Source organism: Emys orbicularis, chromosome 13, assembly GCF_028017835.1.
Source record: "Emys orbicularis isolate rEmyOrb1 chromosome 13, rEmyOrb1.hap1, whole genome shotgun sequence".
NCBI classification, from domain to species: domain Eukaryota; kingdom Metazoa; phylum Chordata; order Testudines; family Emydidae; genus Emys; species Emys orbicularis.
Window position 1 is genome coordinate 9,679,590 of NC_088695.1, and position 19,927 is coordinate 9,699,516.

Below are 19,927 nucleotides of genomic sequence, written 5' to 3' on the forward strand. Positions count from 1 at the left end.
CCTTCCTCCGCAGCATAGGGCAGGGGTCGCAAGCTGGAGGATTCTCTGCGACTTGAAGTCTTTAAATCACGATCTGGAGACTTCAACAGCTGAGTTAAGGGAAAGTGGGTGGGTCAGCTTTTGTGGCCTGCATCATGCGGGAGGTCAGACTAGATGACCATATTGGTCCCTTCTGACCTTAAAGTCTATGAGTCTATGTGAAAAATCGGGATGGGGGTGGGGGGTAATAGGATCCTATATAAGAAAAAGACCCCAAAATCAGGACTGTCCCTATAAAATTGGGACATCTGGTCACCCTACCCCGGACCCAGCTCGCCGCGCACCTCCTCCGCCTCAGCCCGGCGCTGACTGTCCTGGGCAGGGAGAGGCAGAGCCCAGCTCCGAGTGGGGCAGCGGGGGATACTGCCCGCACCCCCATCCCACTCACAGCCCCTCCACTTGTACCTCCCCCCATCGCTCCTTCGCCGCACCCCTTCCCCTTGTACTCTCCCTTCACCTGCACCTCTCCCCTTGTACCCTCCCCCAGCCCTCTCCTCCCGCACCTCCCCCTTCCCCTGCACCTCTTCTCTCGCAACCCTCCTGATACCCCCTCTCCTCCTCCACCCTCCTCTGCGAGTACATCACACCCTGCTTCTCTGCCAGTGTAGAGCCCCCAAGCACCCCCACACCTGCTCCTCTGCCTGAGGCCTCTTTACTAGATCCCCATCCATTTCCAGGTACAAGGTTTGAGGGTTAGTCCCTATGCCTTCCATGTGCATTTGGAGCACTAAAGATGGGGTTGCGGGGGATGGGGGGGTGAGATTTATACTAAAGTGAAATAAAAATAGAAGAAACTGTTTGATCCCCACTGCAAGTGTAAACGGGGATTGCTGTGGTGAACGAGGAGGTCACGTTTGGGGGGGGAGCCCAGGGCTGGGGCGGCAGGGGGTGCAGGTGGGGGGGGGAAGAGAGAGCCCAGGGCTGGGGCGGCAGGGGGTGCAGGTGGGGGGGGGAAGAGAGAGCCCAGGGCTGGGGCGGCAGCGGGTGGGGGAGGGCACGGGTGGGGGGGGGACAGCCCAGGGCTGGGGTGGGGGCAGCCAAAAATGTTTTTGCTTGGGGCGGCAAAATATCTAGAGCTGGCCCTGATGCCACGTTTATTTAAAATGCTAAACAAGTATTAAAATCAGTATATGCATAAACACACACACACACACATACACACACACCAAAAGTTTTCTGCAGCTGGTGTTATAGTTGCCAGTCCTTATCGTTGCTCGAGTCAGCCTAGTGGCCGGGTAGACTGAACTAGAGTGGGAGCTGGGCCTCCATCAGACACGTCCAATGCTCCATTGTTGATGCAGAATGAACCCAAAGTCTCCTGACTCCCGCCCATCTTTATAGCAGTTGTCTCTCATGTAAGTCTGTGGATTTTGCTGTGTCAACTCGGATTCGTTAATTACAAATTTGCCGTTCTCACAGTCACCTTCCATCAGTGATGTTTGGATCCTTAGTCACAAACTGGGTACTGGATGTTTACACAGGGACAAACCTTTCCAAAAACAGCACTGTCCGACTCCAAACCAGACAAATGGCCTGCCTAGAGATGCACCATAAATAAGTTTTTAAACCAGTTTAGTTAAACCTGAGTGAAAGGCTGTGCGGACACTCTTATTTTGGTTTGAACAAGGCTTATTTCAGTTCATCTCAAGTCAATTAGGAATCAGGTTAATCTAAACCGTAGTAAACTGCTTTTAAAATGAAATAAGAGGAGCATCCACACAGGGATTTGTTCTGGTTTAACTAAATTGGTTTAAAACACAGTTTCAATGAAACTGGTGCAACTGTCTGATGTAGACAAGGCCTGAGGCCCTGCCTAGATTCCAAGTTGCACTAGTTTAGTTAAGCCAGTGTAAAACCCAATATGGACACACTTATCTTGGTCCAGAGTGGCCTATTTTGGTTTACTTAAGCCAGTGAGAAATCTATTTAAGCTAAATCGACGTGCATCCCTCTTAGGTCTGTGTTTGTCCCAGAATAACAATTTTGGTCAGAGATATGAATTTCTACCTAAATAGTTCTAGCACTACAAACCATAGTGCGGCTGCATTTAGATCAGTATCAACAGCTCGATGTCTAGTTGGCAGCCGGTATCACGCGGAGTGCCCCAGTGGTCGGTCCTGGGGCCAGTTTTGTTCAACATCTTTATTAATGATCTGGATGATGGGATTAATTGCACCCTCAGCAAGTTCGCAGATGACACTAAACTGGGGGGAGAGGTAGATACGTTGGAGGGTAGGGATAGGGTCCAGAGTGACCTAGACAAATTGGAGGATTGGGCCAAAAGAAATCTGATGAGGTTCAACAAGGACAAATGCAGAGTCCTGCACTTATGAAGGAAGAATCCCAAGCACTGCTACGGGCTGGGGACCGACTGGCTAAGCAGCAGTTCTGCAGAAAAGGACCTGGGGATTACAGTGGATGAGAAGCTGGATATGAGTCAGCAGTGTGCCCTTGTTGCCAAGAAGGCTTACGGCATATTGGGCTGTATTAGTAGGAGCATTGCCAGCAGATCGAGGGAAGTGATTATTCCCCTCTATTCGGTACTGGTGAGGCCACACCTGGAGTATTGCGTCCAGTTTTGGTCCCCCCACTACAGAAAGGATGTGGACAAATTGGAGACAGTCCAGCGGAGGGCAACAAAAATGATTAGGGGGCTGGGGCACATGACTTACTAGGAGAAGCTGAGGGAACTGGGGTTATTTAGTCTGCAGAAGAGAAGAGTGAGGGGGGATTTGATAGCAGCCTTCAACTACCTGAAGCGGGGTTCAAAAGAGGATGGAGCTCGGCTGTTCTCAAGTGGTGGCAGACGACAGAACAAGAAGCAATGTCTCAAGTTGCAGTGGGGGAGGTCTAGGTTGGATATTAGGAAAAACTATTTCACTAGGAGGGTGGTGAAGCACTGGAATGGGTTACCTAGGGAGGGTGGTGGAATCTCCATCCTTAGAGGTTTTTAAGGCCTGGCTTGACAAAACACTGGATGGGATGATTTATTTGATGTTGGTCCTGCTTTGAGCAGGGGATTGGACTAGATGACCTCCTGAGGTCTCTTCCAACCATAATATTCTATGATTCTATGACTCTGTGAAAAGTGACTCCTCCTGGTAGAGCTTATTCACCTCCCCATAAGGGAACAGCTATACTGATATATACTCCATCTGCACTGGGGCGGCGGGGGGGGGACGGACGGACGGACCGTTAATGACATTGGTTTAAAAAGACACTGTTAGTTAAACAGATGTGAATGCATATGAAGCAAAGGCCCAGCATTTACAGTTGTGATGAATGTGTTAATTCACAGTTAATGAGCTTGAGTTACAACAGGCCCCAACACTCTTCTGGACAAGCCAAATGGGGAATCCCTTCCTGTCTCCCCATCCAGGGGACTCCAGGTGCAGACTCTGCCCCACTGACTGGCTGTCGCTCAGGGGAAAGTGCTACTGGGTTTCTGAAGACAATATGGAGAAGACTGGGAGCCATGCGATGGCTTAGCAAAGAGGGCTCAAGCCCTAGGGATCCAGGACTTGGATGAAATGGTGATGTGAAATGTGGCGGGTGGAAATTACAGCTGCAGAGAGACCTGGTCTTTCCTGGAAGGCAGAGCAGAGGAGTAGCAGGGGCTGGTGAACCTCAATAACCTTCCCTGACTGCGGGAAGCCCCCATTCCTGCTGGGGAGTGGGGAGACAGCTGCCAGGCAGCTTCAGAGCAGTTATTTGTCTGCTCATGTCCTCTCCACTTCCCATGAAATGATCCTGCAGCCTTCAGCTATGACTACAATGCATGCAGGGAGTCAGCCACCTGCATGCCTAGGGGTGTAGCAATGGCAGTGATGGCCTCTTTGCCCAAGAACACTATCACATATGATAAGAATGCGGAGACATGAAGACAGGAGATAGTGGTGTGGAAAGGGTGAGGGCCCCAGGGGCATGGAAGGATATGGTGAGAGTAGCAGAGACATCAAAGACATGGTGGAGGGTGTAAAGAAACCCTGTTCCATGGGAGTTAGAATGGTCTCATGATTGTGGCACTGGACTAAGAATTAGGAGACCTGGGTTCTATTTCTGCCCTGCTGGGTAACTCAGAAATTCTTAGTGCACAGACTGTAAATTAAAATAGGTTTGACTTCTTCAGGGACAAGAAACTGTCCAGAGCTGTGGCATTTGAGGCCCTTTCAATTATGATGTGCTGGTTCCATCAGGCAGTTTGTGTTTCCCCTGCTTGGTTTGGGTCCCTCTTAGATCTCCAAGGAGACCTTTGAGTGCTCTGGTTCACATTCTCTGGTTTCTTTGGATAGACAGCAGAGAACCCCTGGAGTTACAGAAGGTTCTGGTCACCCTGGTGCCTCTGTCATATGCTTTGCAGGAGTTCATACAGGATCTCAGGCAAGGCAAATGTCCTGCTTGGATTGGACTTAACTTTACAACCCCTGCAATGAAGTGGACTTGAGTGGATGGCTCCCCGTTACATCAAACACTTTGCATCTTTCCCCATGTTAAATACATCTGAAGTGTTTTTAAACATTAGCCAAGCTAATTGTTTATCATTATCAGTATTTATTATTGCTGCACAATAAAGCCTCTAATCAGCACATGTGAACTAATGGATGACATAGTGGAGCAATGACTTCTACTGACCGTTGTGCTGGCACAGTGACAGCATATTTATGTAAGTTTTCAGTTGCAGAAGTTGGGCCTGTATTTATTTACTTCTGAAAAACACCAAAAGTTAGATTCTGACTGTGTGGAGACATCAACTATTATAGAAACCACATTATAACATTTACTTTGCTTACTATATATGGGATTATAACAAAAATGTCACAGGAAAGATCCAAATGAGAACTCTAGCCTGTGTTCTTGCACATAGGTTGTTAAACCCTGGGAATTGCTGGGAGCAGATTTAAACGGGTTATATTCAGTACCACAGAGGTGACACCAGTTTGTACTGACAGCTACAGATGATTTTTCAAAAGAGGTTGAAGAATTTCCTCTTAGAACTATGACAGCACATGAGGTGGAGAAGAAGACACGTAAAATTATGTATAAACATGGCTGCCTAGAGCAGATACTGGTGGATCTAGGTTCTGAATTGAATAATGAGGTAACAGTTTACATTTGGAGTTATGTTCCCTATATGGTCAATTACACAATCATGGCAGTGTGACGGGGGCTGTTAACAGCTACAAACAGAGCCCTTTGGAAGCCAGCAACCTGGTCACTGAGAACACCCAGGGCACCGGGTGCAGTGAGAGTAGGAGGGACTGAGCAGTTGGGGTTTGGAAGGGCAGAGGGGATCACTTGCACCTGTAGGGAGCCTGATGCGGTCACTAGCTCAGCGCTGAGAAGAAAGCAGCAGTATAAAAGGCTGAACCAGGGAGCAGGAAGGGGGCTCCTTGTAACTGCTGCTATGTTGTGATGCACCATAAAAAGTAATAAAGACACTTGGTGGAGGTTCCCTGGCAGACTGCCTGCTGCTTAATTCACAGAGCGATCTGCCAGCCAGGGGTTGCAGGAACTGATGGGGGAGCCCATTCATAGTTAGACATTTAAAAATGAACATTGCCTGCAATCTCTTAATGACCTTCATGCTGTCAATTGTGAGTGACCACACATTTTTATGACTTGTCACATAGTAAAAACCATGTTGTATATTAACCTATTTGCCAACAAATTTTCCCATGTAATAACACAATAAGATTGGATAAGAAACCACAGTAATTACACGTAATTCAGTGAGAAATAGGGAAAGGAACGCAAATATTTCTGAAGGGAATTTTAGGGAAAAAATTATCTATTTTTAGATTACAATTTCCCTGTGTTAAAAACTAGGAAAAATATATAGCTTCAGCAGCCCATGCTGCCAAGACAACAGCAGACTGGATAAAAACACAAATGAATCCATCAAAAGATAATTTTAGGATATTTATTTTCAAATAATCAAGGTAAGATTAGGGCACATTGCCATGAATGGCATATTGTGAATAAATCTTCAAAACTGAATTATTACATTGAAAATGTTCATAACGCATCACGTTTAAAACAGAAAGTAGTCCTAGCAATGCCATGTGATGAGCCTCCCCTCAGACTCTGCTCAGCTAGCTCTTCAAGAAATTAGGTTCAGTTGCTCATTTGAAGGAATTAGACCAATTGGTCACTATTTTTACAGAGCATTTCAGAAGGTGGTGGACAGAACCCAGAGGAATTGTGATGAATTTCCTGGAGCAACTTCATTTTCTTTGTATTCCAAACCTCACATGACAACAAAAATATCACCCTTTCGACTGATTTATGGCCGAGAAGAAAGGTTTCCCAAGAAAGCTTAACCAAATTTCATGTTATGTGTCATTAAGTGCCAGCGTCTTTAATACAATTAAGTGAATTTGTGATGATTCAGCAAAGGAATACAACCCCTTCTCTATTTCTTTATCAAACTACATTTGTTGTGTCCTTATAACCAAGAACATGAAGAGCCCAGCAGTACATTGAAATCAGCAGTGGACACTGACTGTACACTGCCTGGACATAATATTTCTAAAGAAAAATAAACCAAAAAATGGAGATTGTAGAAGAGATTTCTATCTATAGGAAGATAGCGTTTGAGGTTGGGGACCTTGTTTTATTAACTGATGGAGAAAAAGTAAGGAAGGGTCATATCTTGATTACTGATTATATGTAGCTAGAAAGTTAAAAATCACATGAATTAATACTGACAGAAGTTCAAAGAATATTATATAATCTTGTGTGTGTTAACTTAAATATATTGCTTAATTAATTCTATCATTTTTTCACCTATTAATTTTCAAAGGTGTAGTGCAGGAGGTGGGTGTATGTGCCCGGCCTTCCAGAGAGAAGCAGTCAAGACAATAAAGAGAGGGGGAGAGAGAGAGCAGCTGCACATGTGTGTAGTTGTGATGTTTATGACACATGTACATTGTAACTGAACAACCCAGTCTGACAATTTAATAGTTTATTTTGTTAAGATAAATATTTTGGATTTCTTGAAATTCCACAGTTGAAATACAAATGACGTTATTTAGAGAAGTTAAACTTCAATATAGATTTGAGGGAAGAATAAAAAAATAAATGTAAATAATTCAATTTCTCAAAATATGTTTAAAAGCTTGTTTTTGAAATACAGTTGAAAAGTAAATTAAAATATTATTGTATTTACACCTTGTTATAACAATATTTTCTAAATTTGAATAATCTTTTTTTCTTTCATATTTTACATTGAGATTTCACAGGGGTAGAAAATTCTGACAGGAGTGAATGACCCCATCCACCAGCATCTGCTACCCCTGGGGCAGGGGACGGGGAAAGCTGAGGGCTGGGGGTTTTCAGGTGTCCAGTTTTAAACTGGAACCTCCACTTGAAAAGGGAAACTGGCAGCATCCAGTCAGCACAAAAAGTCCAGTTCCTGCAGTAACTGGCCCCCACCACTGGGGGTGGGAAGAGCAGCAGCGCTGGGAGGGGACAGTCTGTGCCGCGGGGTCACTGTCAGGGACAGAGATTCCCTCCGGCCTCAGCTGGGACCGGGCAGATGATCAGGGGAGCCGCGTTTGTACCCCCAGCGTTGAGATCAGGATTGAAATAAGGGCGGAGCGTCCCGGAGAAGGTGCCAGTGAAAGTGAAGAGATGGGACCTGTCAGTCACATTGTAAAACGAGACCTCACCCGCCTCATAGTCCAGGAAAATCCCCACCCGGCTGGGCCTGACGCTCACGGGGAGGGGGGTCCAGGGGGAGGTGAGGGCCTTGTATCCCCCACCCCTCAGCCACACGGCCCAGAATCCATCCTCAGGTGAGAGTGTGACCGGCCCCTTCCTGCTCACAGATTCCCTACAAACCCCCAGGTCCCAGTCAGTCTTGTCTCCCACCTCCACCTCCCAGTAACGCCTCCCGCCCGCGAACCCCTCAGCACCCAGGACACAGACACAAGGATCAAATCTCTCAGGGTTGTTGGGCAGATCCTGGCGTTTGTCTCCATGTCTCACACGTTTCCGATCCTCAGACAGGACGAGGTTGGGATTTGCCGTGTCTGGATCCAGAGTCACGTCCACTGGGGAGAGAGTCACAGAGTCAGGGCCGGGGGCAGGGGCTGGTCACTGGGATCAAAGGGAAATTAACCTGCACCCCCATTAATCGCTGGGGGGGGGTTTGTTGCCTGAGGGGAGTCAGGGCCCTTCTGCCTGTGAGGAGACAATGGGGGGAAAGGGCAGGAGGAGCGGGGGAGGGGACAGGCTGTCAGTGGAGGCGGGGGAGGGGACAAGTTGATGCTGGGAGAGGAAAGGGGAGGGGGAGGTGACAGGAGCAGAGGGGGTGGAGGGAGGTACAGAGGGACAGTGTCACCAGTGGGTGGAGGAGGGCAAGAGGAGGAGGGGCAGGTACCAGGGGGCTGCGGGGTATGTGAGGAGAGGAGCATGTGCCGGGGGCAGAGTGGGGTGATGGGATGGGTGGGCACTAGTGGGGGCTAAGCAGGACAACAAGGGGCAGGTACCACGGCTGTAGAGCATGAGTGCTAAGGACTGGTGCTAAGGGAAAGAGAGAGACAAGGGGAGGGGTGGGCACCAGGAGTCCAAAGTGGGGGGGTCAGGAGAGAGGGCGGTCACTGGGGGACAGAGGGGGGAGAGGGAAGGGGCTTGCACCAGGGGACACAAGGGGTTAACAAAGGGGCAGGTGCTAGGGAGGCAGAGGGGGAGGAGAAGGAGGGGCTGGCACGAGGGGAAAAGGAGGGGGTGGGAGAAGGCGCAGGTGACATGGGTACAAAGAGGGGCGAGGGGTAGGGCAGGTGCCAGAGGGGCATTGGGGGGGGTAAAGGGTGGGGAGCCCCCAGGGGACAACAGGACAGTGAGGGAAAGGGTAGTTACCAAGGGGGAAGAGGGGCATGAGGGTTGGGTGCCAGGATGACAGTGGGTGGAGGGAAGGAGTAGCCACCAGGAGGAATGGGGGGGATTGAGCAGAGGGACAGATGGAAGGAGGGGAGAGAGGAGGAGGTGGGCACCAGGGGGCAGAGTGGGGGCAAGGGAACAGGTGCGCACGGGGGGAACAGACTGCACAGCCTCCATCGGCCGGGACAGACACACCCAGCTTGGCCCCTTCCACTGCCCCCTGCTGGGGGTGGGTGGGAAGAGGGGAGCGGCGGGGGTAGGATGAAAGGGCCAGTTCAACAATCACAGACCGAGCTCACTGAACCTTCCCACCCCCCTCTCCTCTGCCTTAGTTTCTTCTCTCTCCCTCATTGCGGTCAGGTTTCTGCCTTTGCCCCCGGTCTCCGTGCTGGGGTTGTGGGGAGGGGTTTGGATGGGGGCAGCTCACGCTCAGCTGTTGTGACAGGGTCACACTCTTGAGAGTGAGTCTCACTCACTCAGCAGCAAACCAGTGACGCAACCTCACACTGGTCTGTGCTCAGAGCAGACTAGGGGCCCGTAGGATTCAGCTTGTTACCCAGTAACACACGGCCCAGGTCAGACCACAGCAGCCAGACCGGCCCCTCCTCCAGCTCAGAAAGCTTGGCCAGCCTTGGCTAATGGGTGCAGGGGTAGTGCTGAACGGTGGCCACACAACGCAGCCCTCACATGTCCCAGGAGAGAGGCACAAACACGTCATCTGTTACCAGTCTGTGCAGCACCCAGCACAATGGGCCCAGTCCAGGCCTCACGGCACCTGGCTCAGTGACACCCATTAACTCAGCCATGGAGGGGTCAGGATGTCAGAGTGATGGGGCCTGGTCAGATACCTGGGCAAGTACCAGCAGGTGGCTGTAAGTAGCAGGGAAACTGCCCAGCACTGAGCACATCAGCCCCCAGCTACCACACAGCTCCAAGCCTGTCAGCTGGGTCCATGCGTGTCCTGGGGTCCCAGGCTCTGTCCAGATCCCCTGGCACAATACAGCTGAATGTCCCAGTAGACTCCACTCACCTACGAATCTCTTCAGCACTTCATTCATGTCAAGGGAAATTTTATACACATTCTTCAGGTCAGTAGAAACAGCTTCTGGTTCCTGGAGTTTCACATTCTCACTCCTAGGAAGAAAACGTCCCATCATCACTCAGCTGTTCTGTGCACACATCACTGCAGAGCCGCTACCGAGGATATAAGAGCAATGAACATCGGAAACGTACCTGCTCAATGTGCTTTTCACATCCTGGAAGGAGAAAGAGAATCAATGTTCTGTATTAACACAATGTGCATCAAACTCACTCGGGGCATCACATTTTCATCTAGAAAATAGATCAACCCTCCCAGGCTTCACTGTTTTGTGGTAAAATCTCACACACCGTTTTGCATTAACACTTGTTTCATGTATGTAGGTGAGACAGGAATTTAGCTGAAGGTTTCTCCCTTCTCGGGACCCAGCCCACAGTATCTGTGTTTATCGACTGGGTTGGGTCCAATGTTCTGGAGTCAAAGCAGGGATGGGTTTAGCTCAGTATCATCCATTTAATCTCCCATGGCCTCACTGGGTCTCCATGAGGAGAATTCCCCTCGGACATGAACTGCGATATTTTGGAACTGATGGAGCCCTTAGCCGGATGTTCTGTTTGTCTGTAAACCACAGAACACATTTACTCTAATTGTTGGGATCCAGACTCAGGGATCTGAGTTATAATTCTGGATGGGTGGAGAATTTTGATGCCGTCTCACCTTTAGCAGCTCGACAACTGGTTGCTGACACTTCTCCTCGATCTCTGTGATCAGCTGCTGCAGAGAGGAGCTTTGCCGGGAGAGTTTGGTGACATTTTCCTGTAGTCTCTGCAGAGTTGCCCTCTCCTCCTCCTCCAGGCTCTGCAGAAGCAGCTCCTCCTCCTCTCTCAGCAGCGTGTGCAGTTTCTTAAATTCCCCTGCAATCGTCTCTCTCTTGTTCTTCACTTTCCTCTGAAGATAGAAACATAGGAAAGACACAGAGAAAACGTGAGCCAGATGTTGAGTTACACAAACTGGGCCTCTGACCATGAAGCAGAGGATATTAGTTCAGTATCAGGGTTGTAAGGATATTTACTTCCTTGGGAAGCGTACAAAAAAGGGTTTGTTTTAGTTCAGAATTAATAAGGCCAGTTCCATAGCGGGGTCGTCTAGGGTGCTTTGTAAAGACGCCGTATGTTATTGCAGGTGGCATGAGATGGACAAAGTGGAGTGGGGAGAAATCGAGGGAACAGGAGAGATTTACAGGAGGCTTCCCAGGGTGTCCGTGGAGGGATTTGGGTGTCCAGTGTTGGGCACTCAGACACCAAGGGGAGCCGATACAGTGGGATGTGGGCGATGCTCCTTCTTTGACAACCTGCTCCCAGGGCTGCAAAGTTCAGGACCTTGGGCTGGTGCTAATAATCCTTTGGGTGACACCCTGGGGCTCACATGGGTGTTGGGCACCCAGGGCATTGTCAAGGCTGGCTTTGGCCTCACCCAGCCTGGTCGAATGCCCCATGCCCATGTGCCGAGTGCCCCTGGGATCACAGCCTTTAGGGATCCCTCTAGGCTCACAGAGCAGCGGGTTGGCTGATGCCAGCTGTGTCCCCACCTGCTCCATGAAAGGAGCCGTGGGAACGATGCTGAGCCGGTGCTGATCCTGGCTGGGGGAGGGGCTGGCTGCTCTGCACTGGCCTCTCTAGCTCCCCTGCAGCTCAGCTCAGTCTGTGCCCTGCGCTGACCCCCCCTCCCCTTCCCTGTGCAGGGCTCTAACCTGTCTGTCCGGCTCACCTGTGTGGTGGGGGAGGGGCTGTGCTCAGTTTCTGAAGAGGCAGCTGCTTGAGTGCTGGAACTTCCACCTCCTACCTCTGCCCCGGCTAACCCGAGTGGCGCAGCGTTATCATATCTCCTAACATCTCCCCCCATCAGACACGGACAGCGCATCCTTCATGGGGCCTGTCACCTCCCGGCCCTGCTCCCGCCCATGGGGATACCCCCATCTGGCTCAGTCCCGTGACAGCCCCTCTCAGTGGGTGACTGGCCGCCCCTGCTGGGCCTCGTCTCACAGTCGCTGGGGCTGCAGTTACTCTGCCGAGTGACACTGATCATTGGGCCGTGACCTCTGGTGATGTAGGACGTAACTCGCTCTCACGGGGCAATAATCAATGGTTTCAGAACCACCCCAGTGACTGTCCCAAGGGGCAGCCGTCTCCATGGCGCTGGCTGGGCACTTTGCCGGACACATTCAAACCTGGCTGTTAATTGTTATGCACCTAAATCCCTATTGTCTGGGGAACTGAGCACCAGCTGCTTCCGATGCGGGCAGAGGGAGCTGCTGTGGTTCTGTCCTCTGGAAATCAGCCACTTCCACCCGGCTCTAAATACGGCTTCAGATGCAGAACCAGAGGCACCCAGCTCTGAGCATTTCAGCTCTTGTAAATGGCCATTTTTATCTGAATAGTGGGACACCTACTTCTTCTCTCATCCCTGCTGCTGGCGTCTTCCTCACACCCCCCACGCTCTCTGCAGGGATTTCACTGTAAAAGGCAGGTGAACCGGAACAGACATTTTGTCCCCTGGGTTCATCACCTGGCTACAGACAAGCACAGGTAAAGTCACAGTAACAGTAGCAGGTGACTGGGATGAAGTGGCCACGTGATGGCAACAGTGGCTGCGAAGTGGCCGAGCGCTGCCTGGCTTTACACTGACACGCCCCTGCTCACTCAGGAGTTGTCCACACTGCAATGAAGGTTTTTTTTTTTTTTTTTTTTTTTTTAAATTGGAGATGTCCTATCTCCTAGAACTGGAAGGGACCTTGAAAGGTCATCGAGTCCAGCCCCCTGCCTTCACTAGCAGGACCAAGTACTGATTTTGCCCCAGATCCCTAAGTGGCCCCCTCAAGGATTGAACTCACAACCCTGGGTTTAGCAGGCCAATGCTCAAACCACTGAACTCTCCCTCCCCGCCCCCCAAGGACAGCACCATGTGTAGACACACCCAGGCTAGCTTTGATCTGGCTGGCTCGGGTACTGGTAGCTATGAAGCCCCAGCACCACGGGCTGTACACACCCACCCAGACCCCTGGGTGTTACTCAGTGACTAGCCTGCAGCTGGCTGTTGGGGCCGTGTAGACGCACCCTGGGGACAGATTTTCCACAGAGCTTCACACCCACAACTGGGTTTGATGCTCAGAAGAGCTCAGCTCCCAGCATGGCCCCAGCCCAGCCAGCTGAGTGACTCTGAACCTCACCCATGGGGGCAAATCCTCCTCCCAGCTCCAGTGTCTGGCCCAGGCACGGGGCAGAGTCACTGCAGGGATGGTGGGTGCAGAGCGAGAAGGAACAATCGGTTTCCTCCAGGCTGCAGAGACGCTGCAGAGCTTTTGTCAGGGAGGCCACTGAAAACCGATGGCTGGAGCAGCCGACACACCCTCCCCATCTGCAGGAGGGAAACAGAAGCCGTGTAATAGTGAAAACACTGCACCCAATATGGAGAATTTGCCCATCAGAGATCTCAGGGGTGGGTCTGCCCCACTGTACAAGGGCCAGGAAGTGCCCCTCCTCCTCTGCCTACGGGAGCTGCTGCGCTGAGATCCCCACCAGAGACACAGCCTGATGCTGCCAGCACCCTGGATGCAGGTACCATAGGCCAGGGGAGGCTGAGCCCCCCCAAACAGCATGCAGCGCCCCTCCCTTTGGAGGCAGGCTGCAGACCTGCCGCCTTTGGAGTGCTGCCTGCTCTTCACCAGGAGGCCTCAGTCCCAGTCTTCCCCCGAAGAACGAAGCACCCGCCGCTTGCCGCCCATCAGCTGTGTGGGGGGCCCCGCCACTTGCTCCTCTCTGCCCCCCCGGTCACTTGCCCTTAAGACAGGAGGGGGCAGAAAGCAGCAAGCGGCAGGTGAGGGGGCCTTGGGGGAGGGGGTGGGGGAGAGGAGCTAACTGCAACAGTGAACAGTGAGCCTCTGGGGAGGGGGCTGAGTGGGAGCGGGCCATGGGGCAGAGCAGGAGCGGAGCGTGGCCTCGGGGAGAGGAGGACAGATGGGGTGGAGCAGTGGGCAGGGCGATGATCCGGGCGCAGGGGAGGTTCCGGCACTCATATCCGGCCTCCCCAAATGCCGGAGGCATGCGCTGCCCAGGGCCGGCACCAACCCTGTGCAATGGAGCAAACAACCAGAGCAGGTTCATAACCTCATCCTGGAGCTTTACGGCCCCATCACTCCTGGGAGCTGCAGGGGGAAGGGCTCAGGGAGGAATAAACCCGGACACCCACCTGCCACTCTGTGGTTTTCTCCTCCTCTTTAGACGTCAGAGCCAGGGCCTCTTCCAGCTCCTTCCTCAGAGGGCCCAGGGCTCCCTGGAGTTTCACCTGCAGGGGCATCGTGTGCGATAAACAGCCATTAGTCTGCCTGTCCGATGGGTGGACAGCACTGTGCATATTGGCATTTCATACACCAGCAGTAAATACCCTGGAAGCGAGCAGCAGACTCGGCTCTGCCGGCCCCAAAGGCCTCATGGGAGCAGAGACGCCAGTCTCAGAGCAGGGGCTCTGCTTCCTGCAGACACTCAGGACTTCTCAGAGCCTGTGTTTTAGCTCAAGTTTCCCATCACTGAGCACAGGCCAGAGAGGAAACAGCTGGGAAGGTTCTCAATGATCCCTGCTGCCAGTGAGAGTTAAGAGGTTGGGACAGCACCTCGCTGCACTGTACCCAGACCCAGGCCAGGAACAAGACCCCACTGTGCTCCCGTCTGTCCAGGCTCCCATGTGGCCTCCCTGAGCCAGCAGTGAGCACCTGAGCCAGCGCAGTCCCATTAACTGTACACATGAGCATAGCTAGGAGGGGAGCAGGGGGCGTGGCCACTCCCCCCTGAGCACATTTTCTAAAAGTGGCCGGAGCCAGGTTTTGCATGGCCCTCCCGCATCCCCAGCCCTGCTTGCTCGTTTCAAGCGGCGTCGGCTGGTTGCCTGGCTCCCCCCCGCCCGCAGCTGCCCGGCTCGCTAAGCCGAGCCTCGCTTGGTGCACGCTGCCCAGGCAGGGGTGGGCTCTGCCGGGAGGGGAAGGGACGGCAGCACAGCCCCCCAGTGTGGTGGGGGAAGGGGGGGCTGAGGAGCAGCAGCCCCGAGCCCTTTAAATCCCCCCCCCTTCGCAGCTCTGGCAGCTGGGCTGGGGCCGGGATATAAAGAGCCGGGAGCTCCCGCTGCTGCGGGGAGCCCTGAGCCCTTTACATCCCGGCCGGCCGGCCCCAGTCCTGTTTAAATAATGTTTTTAATAGTGTTTTAAATAATTTTTTTCAGTCCAGAGGAAATTCGTCACTTATCTTTTCAACTTTATAAAGTGCTGTGCACAGCTATAGCAGTATAAAAATATACAACAAAGAAACCAATTATTTTCAGGTGTGATTAATAATTCAAAGGCTTAGAGTCAATGCAGGTCCCCAGATATACACAGGCGAATGTATTTGATTGCTCACAAACTAACTATGGGTATTTTTGTGATCTAGCGGAGACCCCAACAGGTATCAAATACTTAGTTACATTTGTAGCTTGGTATATATTTTCCCTTTCTCTCTCTCTTACTCTCTCTCTCTTTCAGGGATGCTATTTTAATTTTGTTGTCTTCTTTTTCTATTGCCAGCTATAGTTACCACACAAGAGACCAGTACAACTAGTAAGTCTTTTCTCACTCTTGGACAAGGGGGATCCAGTGGACATGGTGTACTTAGATTTCCAGAAAGCCTTTGACAAGGTCCCTCACCAAAGGCTCTTACGTAAATTAAGTTGTCATGGGATAAAAGGGAAGGTCCTTTCATGCACTGAGAACTGGTTAAAAGACAGGGAACAAAGGGTAGGAATTAATGGTAAATTCTCAGAATGGAGAGGGGTAACTAGTGGTGTTTTCCAAGGGTCAGTCCTCGGACCAATCCCATTCAACTTATTCATAAATGATCTGGAGAAAGCGGTAAAAAGTAAGGTGGCAAAGTTTGCAGATGATACTAAACTGCTCAAGATAGTTAAGACCAAAGCAGACTGTGAAGAACTTCAAAAAGATCTCACAAAACTAAGTGATTGGGCAACAAAATGGCAAATGAAATGTAATGTGGATAAATGTAAAGTAATGCACATTGGAAAAAATAACCCCAACTATACATACAATATGATGGGGGCTAATTTAGTTACAACAAATCAGGGAAAAGATCTTGGAGTCATCGTGGATAGTTCTCTGAAGATGTCCACGCCGTGTGCAGAGGCGGTCAAAAAAGCAAACAGGATGTTAGGAATCATTAAAAAGGGGATAGAGAATAAGACGGAGAATATATTATTGCCCTTATATAAATATATGGCACGCCCACATCTTGAATACGGAGTACAGATGTGGTCTCCTCATCTCAAAAAAGATATACTGGCACTAGAAAAGGTTCAGAGAAGGGCAACTAAAATGATTAGGGGTTTGGAGAGGGTCCCATATGAGGAGAGATTAAAGAGGCTAGGATTTTTCAGCTTGGAAAAGAGGAGACTAAGGGGGGATATGATAGAGGTATATAAAATTATGAGTGATGTAGAGAAAGTAGATAAGGAAAAGTTATTTACTTATTCCCATAATACAAGAACTAGGGGCCACGAAATGAAATTAATAGGCAGCAGGTTTAAAACAAATAAAAGGAAGTTCTTCTTTACACAGTGCACAGTCAACTTGTGGAACTCCTTACCTGAGGAGGTTGTGAAGGCTAGGACTATAACAGCGTTTAAAAGAGAACTGGATAAATTCATGGAGGTTAAGTCCATTAATGGCTATTACCCACGATGGATAAGGAATGGTGTCCCTAGACTCTGTCTGTCAGAGGGTGGAGATGGATGACAGGAGAGAGATCACTTGATCATTACCTGTTAGGTTCACTCCCTCTGGGGCACCTGGCATTGGCCACTGTCGGTAGACAGGATACTGGGCTAGATGGACCTTTGGTCTGACCCAGTACGGCCGTTCTTGTATTCTTATGTTACGGAATGTTCTTTTCAATATGTGATCCATGTTTACATGCCTATTGAAGGGTAGCCCTTAAATTCACAGTGGATTTCTTGAATTCTCACTTCCATTTGTATACATACACACCTGTATTCTCATGGACATAGCAGATATCTGCAGAAGCAAATGCAATATTTCTTAATCTGGCTTTCTTTTCTCTTAAATAGAAAATTATTCTGGGAGCAACTCCGTTTCAGATTTTTTTAACTCATTTTCTTGTCCCCCAACAAATAATGGTGTGAACACAGCTGTGTATGGCCCTGCATATAGTATCCATGGTACCTTCCCTACCAGATTTAATAATTTTATCTTAAGCTGAATTGATGCATCCATAAAATCCTATTTGATCTGCAGGGTTTGGAGTTGACCTCTGGTTCTTTTGCAAGGGGGAATTAAACGGCAAGAAATGAAGAGGAAACTTGTGGTACTTTTGCCCTTCCAGACTCCTTCACAATGTTTTCCCCACAGCAGCAAGTGATCTAGCTTATTACAATAGCACATGTCAGATGTAATTCTACTTTATTTTTGCCAGTAACTCAAAGTTTATTGAAATGTCTCTTTTGTAAAGTATTTATTTTTGGCTTTTTATTTATTTATTTACCAGTTCCTCCATCTACTACACAGGAGCCCATTACTACATGTAAGTTTGTATTCCAGTTTAAAGAGTGGCCTGTGATTTCACAGGGCATGTACTAGATTCCTGTCTCCACTGCTTTACAGAAATATACCTGCATTCCAATGGAAAGAGCAGATATTTGCAGAAGTAAAGCCATTTTCTTCTTCTGTGGCTTGCTTACTATGTTGACAGTAGGAAATTATTCCATAGGTGACTCCTTTTTCCATCCTCCTAAGCCCTTGTCTACACTGGAGGGGGGTTTGCACTGATGTGCCACTATGTAAGCAACTACGGGTGAACATTACTGTGACGTTGTGCAGTCTATATGGTTTTATAAAAACATGATAATAAGTGAATATAATGTAACTGGGATAGTTTTATAAAAAATTGACAATAAGTGAATATAATGCAACTGGGATATGCTTCGTGCAAAAGGTCTCTTGTAAGGTATCATTACAAAGCTCATAATCTACTGAGTATGATCATCTGATTTGTATAAATGTACCGCTCTTGTATCTAAAACTAGAAATATAAAATGTAACTCTGAGGGCCTATTGTAATTACGTAAAGTGTGGGCCATTAAGGATGGTTTGGAATCTTGATGACTCCCATTAACAAGGACCATTGTCTGCAGATGACTGTGTTTACCTGTGAGTCTCCCTGTATATGTGTGTGCTGGCAAGTGAGTAATGAAGTCTTGCAGTGACATGTGATCATGTCACCTGAACTGGAATCCATCTTTAACCTGGTGCTTTTCCAGTGAGGGGGGGGGGTGGAAACCCAGAGGGACAAAGGGTTCCCGCCTTATGCAAAAGATATATAAAGGGGTGGAAGAGAACAAAGATGGAGGAGGAGCCATCATGAAGAATCCCCTAGCTACCACCTGAGCTGGAACAAGAGCTGTACCAGGGGAAAGAATTGTGCCCAGGCCTGGAAGGTGTCCAGTCTGAGAAAAACTTACTGAAGCATCTCTGAGGGTGAGATTATCTGTATTCAGTTTGATTAGGCATAGATTTGCGCATTTTATTTTATTTTGCTTGTGACTTACTTTGTTCGGTCTGTTACTACTTGGAACCACTTAAATCCTACTGTCTGTATTTAATAAAATCACTTTTTATTTAGTAATTTACTCAGAGTGTGTATTAATACCTGAGGGAGAAAACAACTGTGCATATCTCTCTATCAGTGTTATAGAGGGCGAACAATTTGAGTTTGCCCTGCATAAGCTTTATGCAGTGTAAAACGCATTTATTTGGGTTTAGACCCCATTGGGAGTTGGGCATCTGAGTGCTAAAGACAAGCACACTCCTGTAAGCTGTTTTCAGGTAAACTTGCAGCTTTGGGACAAGTGATTCAGACCCTGGGTCAGTGTCTGGAGCCAGACTGGAGTGTCTCGCTCAGCAAGACAGGGTGCTGGAGTCCTGAGCTGGCAGGGAAAACAGAAGCAGGGGTAGTCTTGGCACATCGGGTGGCAGCTCCCAAGGGGGTTTCTGTGATCCAACCCGTCACAATTACTAGTTTAGATGAGCTGCACCAATGCAACACCAAGAAATAAGGGAACCATCGGCTGGAAACCAAGTGTGCAGCACTACAATAGGCACCTGTCACTTGGAAGTTAACACGGCTTCCAAGCTTTCCGTTTTCTCACATCAGGACATCCAAGGAGACCTCGACAGAACAGCACAAAAGCCACAATCTGGTGGGCAGAGCTCCTGGTAGCTCTAAAGCCCAGCTGGTGCCAATGGAAGAGGTGGAGAAGGAAGAAAAAGGGGGGGAGGAGGGGATTTTTTTTTTTCTCGTGGTCTCTCTTCACTGGCATCTTTTCTCCGCGAGCAGTGGCAGCCCGGGGAATGACTCTGCCGCAGCCGAGCCGCCGCTCTGCTCCGGGGGCGAGGAGTGACAATTACAAACGACTGTATTCTGTGATTTACTTTCTGGAATCTAAAGTATATCTAAGAATAATCTGAAGTTCTCCTGTGAAATACCGGCTGTGCAAACCCTTCCGTGGCTGGATCATTCTTGTGTTTTTATTTTAAGTACAAATAAATATATATAACGAATTTAAAAGTATGTAATTAGTAATTTGATATATCGGGTGGCGCCTTTTTTTATGTGTTCGTTCCCCCTGATGTTAGAACCTGGCTATGCCACTACAGAGTGAAGCTGTGATGTGGCTAGAGGTCAGTGAGGAACAGGGAACACACTCGGTCTGGGGGAAATGTGCCACCCATAATTATAACTGCTCCAGAGCTGTAATAACCCAGGGCTCTCTTCCCCTTTGTCAACGTGTGATTCATTCACACAGCACAGCAACGTGCTGCTGCCCCGTCAGCCCCGCTCTGCGCAACACCCATGG

The 19,927-nt window shown here is 49.5% G+C and overlaps 1 protein-coding gene across 1 annotated transcript in view; it reads right to left on the bottom strand.

Moving 5' to 3' along the window:
• Positions 1-7,533: 7,533 nt before the first annotated feature.
• The window catches only part of LOC135888075 (uncharacterized), a 37,342-nt gene continuing 24,948 nt past the window's right edge, over positions 7,534-19,927 (bottom strand). The window contains 5 exon segments of the mRNA XM_065415888.1: positions 7,534-8,093; positions 9,953-10,056; positions 10,156-10,178; positions 10,679-10,909; positions 14,207-14,302. Coding sequence (XP_065271960.1) covers positions 7,534-8,093; positions 9,953-10,056; positions 10,156-10,178; positions 10,679-10,909; positions 14,207-14,302 — 1,014 coding nt within the window.